The sequence below is a fragment of the Aspergillus udagawae genome, assembly GCF_001078395.1.
Source record: "Aspergillus udagawae IFM 46973 DNA, scaffold_2, whole genome shotgun sequence".
NCBI classification, from domain to species: domain Eukaryota; kingdom Fungi; phylum Ascomycota; class Eurotiomycetes; order Eurotiales; family Aspergillaceae; genus Aspergillus; species Aspergillus udagawae.
This window is the reverse complement of record NW_025091265.1, coordinates 2,528,004-2,539,032: the sequence shown is the minus strand read 5'-3', so window position 1 is coordinate 2,539,032 and position 11,029 is coordinate 2,528,004. Positions and strand designations below refer to the sequence as shown.

The window sequence follows — 11,029 nt, the reverse complement described above, 5'->3', positions numbered from 1 at the left end:
ATTGCTTCCTGCTGAGCTGCAACTGGAGCGATGGGTGATGAATTCTGAGATATTTTGCCATTGCTACGTTCATACCAGGTCTCCTTGTAGCCATTCTCACAGCTTGAGGCAGCCCTGCTTGGGACATCGAGAAGATGCTGACGCTTTATGCGATCTAAGAAACCTTGACCAATCATTCATATTATGTATCTAGAACAAGGTTCAGGTCTGTTGTGCGTGGCAGGATAGGTGCTACATTTCCATCCACTTCCACTCCACTTGGTCCCCAACACGTCCAAATATATGTATCAGAAGTAGCATAGATTTCATCTATCATCTTGATTCATATTGTTAACTGTTGAATCATTGTCAAACATTGACATGCAAGCACACAGATCCCCCAACCCAAAACGAAGTCATCACTCTGCTATGTCCATATCCCATCCATGTGAGTGATGATTCCAACACCGCACATAAGTAAAGTAAGAGGCAGAAACAAAGGGGCATCATCTTTTATACATGATAAGAAATCAAAAAAAAAAAAAAAAAAAAAAAAAAAAAAAAAAAGAAATCCGTCGCAAGTCATCTAACAAAAGCTGAATGTACACCCGCAATTTCCAGGTGCCTGTGGGCAGACAGCTCCAACTCGTCCTTTTCATGAGTCTCGAAGTTCCTTTCCATACCCGTTTCCCAGTCCCAGTTGTCGTATTATTCGTGTGCCTTTCGTGGAAACATGTCGACCAATTAAACATAAAACATACGTCGTAAAAAAAATCAAAAATGCAAGAGTGCTGCGGATTGTGGCGCTTATTCTTCATCCGTCAACTGCCTTATCAGGCTGATGCTCAGGATCATCACCAAGAGACCTATTGTTACGACCACTAAAAGGACGAAGCCGAACCAGCCAAGCACCATGGCGGAAGTTCCAACCCCAGACTTGACGCTCCCATTGCCCATGTCCTGCGCTATTGTCGTTGCAGCAACTGATGCTGTGTGCTGCCATAGGACCGACACGAGCACAAAGACTGATGCGACGAAGATGAGTGCCAAGGCAGCTTGGGAGACGGGGCGCGAGGGAAATGGTTTGACCTCTCGTTCTGAGCCGGTGGAATCGATCTCTTCGTGCCAGCCGGGGAATGTGGCCAGGAGGATAAAGCAGAGGAAGGCCAGGATGACCGCAACGATGCTGTACGAGTGAGCAACTGCCGCGCGAACCGACGGGGGATCAAAGGACTTACAGCAAGTAAGGGAACACGACTGCGTCCTTAAAGGTCGATGCCACCCAAATTAAATTCAATGGATCTTGGTCGACGGTTACAATCTCAGCCAATGCCGTGGCGTTTGAGTTGCAGATGTAGGCTCCGCCAGATGGTTGAACGCAGATACCGAAATATCCCACGCGGACCTCCATTTCTGCACCACCAACAATATTTGCCATCGCTGTCACTACGCCAGGATCCACCTGCGCCTTGTCGAAGACTGGGCTATAACGCTCATAGTATAAAGAGATCAAAAAGATATCCGGTATTTGCGGTGATGATGACGAACAACCGGCTAGTAATAAGGCTTGGATAAGTTAGCGACATTCCGCACGCCATGTGGCAGAGGGAGGACTCACAGAGAAGGATGATCGCCACGGCAATGATAATCATGAGTACATGATGATAACCAATCATTGGAATAAACCCTGATGTCTGGTCAGTATACTCTGATACAAATAACTGGGAAGGGCACTACATACGGGCAAGCCCGGCGCCAATTCTGAGAGCCATTGCGCGAGCAGATTCGGATCTCCCGTATGTCTTTCCTTCACACTGAGTAACTCACTTCTCGGACCCCCGAGAAGGAGTGCCTGTAGCGCCGCTGCTGGTCACTTATACAGCGAGGGGCGCGGTCACAAGACGTTTCTGAGCCAGTCGGACTTGGTGGCACGCAGGTTGACTTCGAGTACAGTCACCACTATGTAGTCTTGTATAGAAGACCCTGATGACTGAGATAAGATAAGATTCTCAGATGAGTTGACGATGCTGTGACAACGTGGTGGTATGGAATGTGGATGTTGTGGATCGAGGCTCGGATGGGTCACTCGAATAGCTCAATGCGATACAGTCGACGGAGCTTTTCAAAGAATGTGGCTTCCTTCAAAGAACGACACCTGATTATTCATTCAAAATGGTCAGAATCTTCGACTCAAAGCAGTCTGGGATATCAGATTTGGCGAAGATAGGTATGTGCCAAAAGCAGGCAAGTATGAGAGAGGGTATTGTAGGAAGAATGATGGAGGGGGAAAGAGAGGGAAGGGAGCGTAGCTGGACAAATCCACAATTGTGGCCTAAACCTCCTTCTCTGCTTCTAATTTTTCACAACGAGAGACAATTACAGCATCAGGGTCCCGGTGATGACACAGATGGTGATGATGCTGTGCTGTACCTGGTGGCTGGGAGACTATCTCATACAATGCAGGAGGCTGGGCCAACGCCTTTGTTTACGCCGCCCCGTTCCCCGGTAACCATGTCTGACCGCCTGCACTTTCAGGCAACCCCGCTAGTGCCCATCCAGATCAGAGTGACCCACTAATTGCACTATACCTTGATAAAACTAGCGCCATGGCTTATCAGGAACATGATCGATCCAGCCTCGCGATTTTCAGGTGTCAAGGTCTCCACTGTCAGCAATAGACAGGCACAATAAGATTAAAAACTATGGGATTGTTCATTTTTAAGTCTCAATGATGAAAAAAAAAAAAAAAAAAAAAAAGCCCAAGGAACAATATGTTCTGTAAATATATTACTCCAACCTAATCATGTCTTTTCTCTTGCAGTGTCAAACACCTCCCAAACCTTGTAACCTAACGAGACCGCCCAATTCAGATATGGGTATACCAAAAGTATCAATGCAAAATAGTAGTATGCAAATCGTCCCAAGTACGCCGTTGTACTCCGTTGAGTTAATGTTCACTTGTCCATGCAAACCAACAGATTCTGCTCCAACAACCGGAGTACCTCTGTTATCTAGCATACAAGAATTTTTCCAAATTAATCGGTTCCTGCGGTTTGCTGGTATCGTCGCCATCATCCTCATCGTCAGTGTTGGGAATAATTAAGTCTTCACTGCCATGAGTAAAGGTTGTCGCTGAACGTTCAACCAGGCTGGGAGGGACGAATGCCTTTGTCTGGGGCAGGGCATTCACTGATCGAGAACGAGCAAGAGCAGTCTGACCAAGGCGCTGCAAGGGAGTGAGCCGACGCCGCGGGGATGGACCAGATGAGGTTGACGACGTTAGAATGCGGGATGAGCCAGAGCCACTCTTCTTAGCCTGGGGCTTGAAGACGTAATTTGACAGCACTGGTTTGCCATCTTTCTCGTCTGACATATACAGTCCGGGCGTATCAAGACCTTCCTTGGAGTCGCTGGAACCGTGATCGGGGTCAGGAAGGTGCGTCATTATCTGCTCTGCAAGCTCATCAGAGAAAACTTGCAACGTCGATTTGCGTTTGGGACGAGCAGCCTTCGAGCCACTTGGACTAGAGCTGTTGGTGCAAGGCTCGAAGAAACGACTGCGGCAGTCCGCACGCTCCGGCAAGCTTTCTTCCTCAGTGTCGGCGCAAAGGCGTTGCCGCTTGGCCGGTTGAAAAGTTGACGCTTTAGCCGCGCGAGCCAAGAAAGAGGTACGCTCCACACTCCTGACCAAGGGACTTGATAATCGGTTGGAGGAATCAAGAGCAGACGCAGACCTCATGAGGCCTGCCTGCGATGGTGCAGGACTACTCTCCCAAGAGCTATTTGCATGGCGTTCCAGGAGTCGTTGCTGACTCGGAGACGGTGTTAGACTGTTGGGGTCTAGTTCAGCCAACGGCATCCGCTTTGGAGTAAAGAATGCGCTGATAGGCTTCTTTGGCTTCAACTCTGCCGCAGAGCCGAGCGTCTGCCGCCGAGTAATTCCGCTTGGCATCTTCCTGGGAGCTTGGGGTTCAAGCACGATTTGCTCTTTCGTCGTTGGATCCAAGTCGCCAAGTGCAACTCCCAGCGCAATTTCCGCATCCACATTGCGCCCGATAAATGGCAGCTCCTCCAGGTTCACATCCTTTCCGGGTGGAGTCAAAGGGACGAGCTTGCCGGCCTTGGGACAAAAAACTCTCTGGTATAGGAACGTGAGCTCAGCTTGCTTGAAATTCTCAAGGTAATCAGCAGGAACGTGAAATTGCCCGTCAAATTGTAGCATACGAAGAGCTTTCTCAACATTCTTGTACTTTCGTATGCTCCGATAAGCTGTCTTCAGACCCATTCTGGGGATGTTGGGAAGATAATCGCAGCCACTGAGAATACACATTCGTCGGAAATCGGCATCTGTCCATCCTATTAAGCTAACCTCGCGACAGGCCGTGAAGTCTGCTCGATTAATCTCAATGCAATCGCCATGTTGGTCGAGTTTAGACAGCAATCTCTTGGCGCCGAAGACAAGTAAATCCGAATCTTCAGATATGATACCATTGATGATGCCCTGCCGTTCAAGATATACCAACTGTGCATCTGCCTCGTACGGCGCGACGACGTATTGGACTTCCATCTTCTTCAGTTCCTCGATCAATTGGCGAGCCATATAAGGAGTCACATCCACGGCCTTTTGTAGTTCCTGGTAGGCCTCTGCCATACGACCCTTTCGTTGAAGCTCCAATCCAAGAGCCTTACTCGCCTGCCGTTTCTGAAGCCGCTCGGACTCGGTACCGGATTTACTGGGGAGATTGTCTCCATCGAAAACAAGGTACGGGGTTACCCCGAAGTAGAGGAGCATGCGGACACGATTGAGGACGAAATCGACATGTCTGCAGAAAAATCAGTCATGTCCTCCCGGAGCGTCTTGGTTGTGATCACATACTTCGTCGTAGGCCTGTCGAGAACGAGGTCAACAGCACAGGCAACAGTGCCGCGATGTAACCAGCCATACGCATCTACCCCGAGGGTTTGCCCTTTGAACTTTTTCACGTGGCATGGCTTCTGAATTGACTTGAGAAGGCCATGGAGTCCTGCATAATAAATCAGTTTCTCTGCCATTCATCATGGCGGAGAGGGAAAAGCTTACCTTTGATGCCCATGGTGGGCACTCTTGCAAAGGCAAGACACTCCTGCCGTTCACTTAACCGGCCAAGACGGGCATCAGCTCTGGTGTTGTTAGGCCGAAGGTTCGAAGAGGGACGTGGGGTGCTGGGATGCCACGTTCCTATAAAAGAGGGATCAACGACAGTAGTCAGTCACCCAGACCAACCGACCAGAGACAAACTGATGGGCCCTGACAACGAGGCTGGAATGTTTGTTCCTTCTTGTCCCCATCGACGCGCGAACGCGGTATATCGAGAGAGAGCGGCTCTGATTGGATCCAGGAAGGCGGTCTCTACTTCCGTCATCACCGCCTGTTGATTCTGCCGTCCGTACCAGAAAATTATCAAAAAAGGAAGTTTCGACTTTGCCAATGGTAAATTCACATTGACTACCCCTCGACATCTGGCAAGTATAGAAGCTTGGGAATCGACACAATGCCAAAATCATTCGCGAAAGTACACAAGCATATTTCCAAGAAGCGCGGTGTGATCGATGCGCTCCATGAGAACAGCAGAGATGCGAAGAGATTGCGCCGAGCCAACGGAAGGGACGATCGAGTAGCTCGAGTCTCAGCATTGATGGCCCGTGGAAGACAGTCCTATAGTCAGTCCATACTTCAGAGTCTGCAGGTTTGATTGAGCTGGTGCTGAGACCCTCTCTCTAGTTGATCGCGTTACGTACTTCCAAGAAACCGTTGCGGAAGAATCTAAACCGTTCTCAGAAGACGACATGAAGGATTTGGTCGTTCGGTATGTCCAGTGCCGTTACTTTTTCTTGCGCAGTCGCATGCTAACATCTGCTTCGCTAGGTATATTAACCGTAGCGTCCCTGAGATCGAACAATTACAGAGTGAGCGGAGGAAAGGCCGACCTCCAAGCAAGCGAGAAGAAGCCTTACTACAACGGACAGAGGTTGAGAACAAAGAGTTCAAGACTGGATTCTGGATGCCTGATTTAAGCCAAGAAGATGTGATCAAAGGCCTCGCATCGTGGAACGGAGACTGGTCCGGCCTTAGCATGATGAAATTCATCAGAATTACCAAAGACGGTGGAAAACAACCATCGGTTTTTCCACCCAAGGGACTTTCATGAGGCGTGTTTCCTTCTATCTCTTTTCTTTGGTCTTCTTTTTTATACATAACGAGGCGGATGATCTTCGGCCATGATGCTACATATGACATATTACAATTACCACTTGTCCAGGCACGTTGTTGTGCATCATCAATATTTTTCAAAGATTCCAGCTTAGAATGTGACCAAATTACGTCGCTCTGCACATTGAGCATGAAGTTATCATACTATACCGCACTTGAGTCGTCAAGCAGATATACTCCATATCTTGCCCTAGGTTGCCTTAGAGCTTAAATGCGGACGCCGTTCGACACCCATTGAATCAAAATTGACGCAGATAAAGCACAGATCTAGTACAAGTAACTGGAAGGCGAAGAACCGAATATTTTTTCCTTCTTCTACAGTTGGATAAGTAGGTTCATCCTGTATTGCGCAGACGAGTATAGTTGGATCAGCGGAGATGGCAGAAGCTTCCTAGTCTTGGCGGGCGGGTCGGAAGGTTAACATCATCGGTTCGCCTCACGCCAGCTTCAAAACTTCCTCTCTCTCAACTTCATACCATCTTATTACTACCTTATTATCTGCCATTCTTGCGCATCACGTTTTCATCAATCTTTAAGATGCTTTCTCTTCGTACATTCGCACGTTCCGTGCCTCGCACACTCTCGCGGTCCCTCGCTACCACTTCCCGGTCCTCCTTCCTGTCGGTTCCCAAGAATAGCTTTCTGCAAGCTTCGTTGAAGCAGGCTACAAAGCCCTCCTACGCTGCCTTCTCTACCTCTAGTGTTTTCAGACAATCTCCTGCTGAAGGTAAAGTCTTCTATAAAGATTTTCCTCCAAATTATCTATGGAGGGAAAGACAGTCTCAAATTTTCTCTTCTTATCTTCATTTATTGATCGGGCCCGAGTTCCGGTGGCTTCACGAGGCTAGTTTTATTGAGCAAAATGTCAAGCTAACGTTCAATGTCTTCGAATTAGGTGACGTCGAACTTGCTGCTAAGCTTGAGGATGAATTGAAACATGAGAAGGCCTCCGGCCTCGAGGATCTGGAGACCTCGGTCCAGAACATCCAGTATGTTCTTCAGAACAACTCCTGGGAGGTGAGTATCGAGCCACAATCATCATTAATTTCGACACGACTCACGGATTGTACATAGGTGAAGGATGTTCCTGGTGAACAGGAAGTTGTGTTGACCAAGAAGTTCGGCAAGGAGGAGTAAGTATCTCTCACAGAGAACCTTTGGCTCCTTCGCTAATACTTCCATCTACGGACAGGATTCGACTCACCTTCACCGTCGCCGACCTCCAGAACCTGAGCGAACAGGAGGATTTTGATGACAGCGCTTTCGCCGATGAGATGGACTTCCAAGGCCATCAGCCCGCTAACCAGGGTCGCGGTGCCCCTGGTGGTGTTGCTCAGCACCCCGAGGATCGCATTGCTCCCGCTGACCGCGAAATGGAGGATCTTGACCGTGATATGGAGCCAAGCTTCCCTGCTCGTGTCAACATCACCATCGAAAAGCCCGGCAACGGTTCTCTCCTGATCCAGACTGTTGCTCAGGACGGTCTGTTCCAGATCGAGGAGGTGTCTTACTTCTCCAAGCCCGACCTCGCCCACGCCCAAACTGCCGAGCAAGACTGGGCCAGACAGAGCCTCTACGCTGGTCCTCCTTTCGAGAACCTCGACGAGGACCTGCAGACCTTCCTCGAGCGCTACCTCGAAGAGAGAGGCATCAACGCCGAGCTCGCCAACATGATTCCCGACTACATTCAGGTCAAGGAGCAGAAGGAATACGTTCGCTGGCTCGAGAGTAAGTTTGATCACTGCCATTCATGTGTTCGCTCGTGTAGCTAACACCGTCGGTCGCAGACGTCAAGAACTTTGTCGCCGCTTAAATGCCCGAAATCTTCGTGGCCAAAAACTGCTCTGAAGTCCTTACTAGGTCTTCTCGTACATTGTATCAAAACCCGTTGGGAAATCATACCTACTTATCCACTATTCCCCCATTTGTGTATCATTAGAAACGAATTCAGGATCATATGTTGTACGTAGTTCACATTTAATTGAAAACGTTAAACCACGTTAAACCACTATTCAACCAGTCGTCAACACTATCGCCCAGTTTGCCATGGTAGCGTAGAGTGACAGGTAAAATATGAGTTTTCGTATCGGATCCTTGATTCAATTGCGTGGCTTATATACAGCCTAAGTAACACGTATAAACGCCTTTAGTTCGCCAGCATAAACCAATATTTCCGCTAAGAACAGAAACCCGGAAATCCCAATATTAAGAACCCAACCATGAAAGAGAACAAATGCAGAGAGGATATGCCCTTAAAATTCCATGCTTTCTGATTTTACCTCAACCGGATCTTCATTTCCTCGTTTGCCGACGCGTTCCTCCTTGTTCAGAGAAGCGATGAATGAACGAAAGTAGTCAATATATGGCTTGAGGCTCGTCTTCTCGTACTCTTGCAATTTGCGACTTCCTTGGGAGTCGCTAGGCGTGCTGCTTTCGCCCTGGACAGCTTCAGCACCTGTATTACTGCCGGAGTGTTCGGCATCCCATGCATCAATCTCCGCCAGTAATTGAGTGACTGTTGGGACGGAAAGGGGATCGAATTCGTCCGCCTTTTTAGCGTCGATGGGAACACAGACACGCCCCGTACCGGGATGGATGACGAAAGGGCTCTTGAGCAAATGGATCATTTTCTTGCTGACTTCGGCATCAAGACGCGGGTATGTATATTCCAATACGATATCCTGTTTCGCGTCTCTCAGAGTGGTCGGGTTGAGAGTGCTGCTCTTGCCAGTTTTAGCAAGCGCGTCGATGTCTGCCCATTTGTTCGTACTGGACCGGTCGGGCAACGAGTCCCATTTCTTGCGCAGTGCGTCATTCAGTGTCTTGTCCGGTAGCAATGAGAGAAGGCGCTCCGCTTGTTCTGAGCTTGCGAACGTATCCTGGTCGACAAGTGTAGTTTGGGCGAAGAAGGGTTTGAGAATTTCAAGACTGCGGGACATATGTGGGTGTAATGGCCGCTTCATATTCACGCGCTTCCCGCTTTGAGAGCCGCCTCGCACAACGTCGAGATAGCCGGCAATGGCCCTTCGCCGGTCATCGGGAAGACTGCGAGCGCGCGGATCGCACACCCATGCGTGAGCACCACGACGGCCTGAGTACACCCAAAGGATGTGCTCGAAGCCAAAGTCTTCACGCAAGGCAGTGTCCACCACTTTCATTGCCATAGTCACGAAAGTCCAGCATTTCCGACAGATATTTGCCTTAGTGCAGCAAGACCGAATGTCATCATAATCCGTCAAATCAATATCGAATACTAGCTCTTTGGAGATTGGTTTCATCTGACCGCCTCGTAGTGTTTTCCGGTCCCGCGGGTTTGTGTTATACACCGGACCGATCTCAAATCGCGAAGGGTTCATTTTCAAGATATCCTTACGGAATCTAAGGGAAGCATTTGTCAGGAATCGATGAATTCTACGTGCACAGCTTCCCTCACTTACAGATCTGCAGTCGCGTATGATTGATAACGAAGATATGCGTCATTTTGAAGCGTAAGAGCGAATTCACGGTTCCCGAAATCAGGAGAGGGTATAATTCCATGGTTCAGCCATTGAAAGAGGTAGCGGAATGGAAACAGACGCTGGTAGAATGCGAGCATTATATCTGTGTCGACTTGTGTCGATTGAGGAGCGGGCCTGAATGTACATCAATGTTAGTGCCCTGCTCGAATGCAAGAACAAACTGCGCTTACTCCGAGGCAGCTGGGGGTGCTGTCGACTCATTCTGCGCTTCAGGAGCATTCAAAACCGGAAATTCCTCGTCGTTGTCCTCATCGCTGAACATATCTTCTAGCCTCACGCCTGTTGCCTGGTTTTCGCGCGCGGTTGGCGCTTTATCTTCCGTAGTGCTAGAATGCGCATCCGCCCCAGGGGCATCAGGGAGGATCTCATCATCATGCTCGTGAGCGGGAGACGCAGTGGAGGAAACTGAGTGAGGCATTATGTATCTGGTTGATAATGAGCAGTTGGGATAACTTTACGGACTCTCTGTCCTACAACATCATTCATGTAATCCACATCCATCAACGCGAGACGCGTCCCGAACGCGTGCCTCTAATTGAACGGGACACCGAAGTGACCCTTATCAGCCCTAGCCCTTATCCTTATCGATAGTAATCACGTGATGTTAATTGACCTGATAAGAACTATAACCGCAAACGGTCAGTTTCCCTGGAAGCCTCGTGCAACCACAACCTCGCCAGGAACGATCTCCTTCCCCTTTCAACTTCCGCTTGCGGAATCATTGTAAGGTCGTTCAACCGGTCGTCAGAGATTTCTTCCTCTGTTTGGCCCCTCTCGGGTGGTATGATGCTTACATCTGCCCTGATTCTCACGAAGACATCCAATCAAGAGAGATCCTCGTTACATCCAGAGAAAGGCTCCACCACCTTCGGCTTCAAATGTTCCTCGGGGTTCTTTTGCCATCGTACTTGAGCTTAGAAGACTTTATTGGCTGCAAGTGGTAACAGTGAGCATACCGAGATCTGTGCTTGGATCTGATATGCGTCATCGTCGATCGAACGCTTTTGCTTTTGAAAGCGCTTGACCACACTGGCAGCAGGCAGTAGCCAGCATTTGGGCATGGAGGCTCTCTTCTCTCGCAACGAGCTGAGCATTGCCCTAGCCTCCACTTACATGGGCCTCAAAACTATGGAGATTGGCTAAGCCTGCTGGATTAACTCTAGTACCTTTTGCTTCTCGTTGCTGCTAACCTTTTATTTAACTTCGGCAGGTAGCATTGTATGGGCGTACCCATTTCAAACTCCACATTCCAGTGTTTCTTCAGTCGCCTTTCTGCAGTGTG

The 11,029-nt window shown here is 49.0% G+C and overlaps 5 protein-coding genes across 5 annotated transcripts; 2 read left to right on the top strand and 3 right to left on the bottom strand.

Annotated features, from left to right (window-relative positions):
• Positions 1-786: 786 nt before the first annotated feature.
• Aud_003213 (Fig1 domain-containing protein) lies at positions 787-1,751 on the bottom strand (the record flags this gene model as incomplete). Its single annotated transcript, XM_043288168.1, has 4 exons — positions 787-1,165; positions 1,218-1,545; positions 1,598-1,666; positions 1,721-1,751. The coding sequence occupies 4 exons, from the start codon at positions 1,749-1,751 to the stop codon at positions 787-789; spliced, it is 807 nt and encodes a 268-aa protein (XP_043144103.1).
• A 1,235-nt stretch (positions 1,752-2,986) lies between these two features.
• On the bottom strand, positions 2,987-5,072 carry Aud_003212 (putative exonuclease; the record flags this gene model as incomplete). Its single annotated transcript, XM_043288167.1, has 3 exons — positions 2,987-4,802; positions 4,856-5,003; positions 5,060-5,072. 3 exons carry the CDS (start codon positions 5,070-5,072, stop codon positions 2,987-2,989), a joined length of 1,977 nt encoding a protein of 658 aa, XP_043144102.1.
• Positions 5,073-5,510: 438 nt separating this feature from the next.
• Positions 5,511-6,167, top strand: Aud_003211 (translation machinery-associated protein 16; the record flags this gene model as incomplete). The annotated part of the gene is made up of 3 exons (XM_043288166.1): positions 5,511-5,679; positions 5,741-5,825; positions 5,885-6,167. 3 exons carry the CDS (start codon positions 5,511-5,513, stop codon positions 6,165-6,167), a joined length of 537 nt encoding a protein of 178 aa, XP_043144101.1.
• Positions 6,168-6,766: 599 nt separating this feature from the next.
• Aud_003210 (MAM33 family protein) lies at positions 6,767-8,042 on the top strand (the record flags this gene model as incomplete). The annotated part of the gene is made up of 5 exons (XM_043288165.1): positions 6,767-6,956; positions 7,125-7,246; positions 7,304-7,362; positions 7,422-7,957; positions 8,017-8,042. 5 exons carry the CDS (start codon positions 6,767-6,769, stop codon positions 8,040-8,042), a joined length of 933 nt encoding a protein of 310 aa, XP_043144100.1.
• Positions 8,043-8,481: 439 nt separating this feature from the next.
• On the bottom strand, positions 8,482-10,165 carry Aud_003209 (DNA primase subunit PRI1; the record flags this gene model as incomplete). Its single annotated transcript, XM_043288164.1, has 3 exons — positions 8,482-9,607; positions 9,667-9,861; positions 9,918-10,165. The coding sequence occupies 3 exons, from the start codon at positions 10,163-10,165 to the stop codon at positions 8,482-8,484; spliced, it is 1,569 nt and encodes a 522-aa protein (XP_043144099.1).
• Positions 10,166-11,029: the final 864 nt, after the last annotated feature.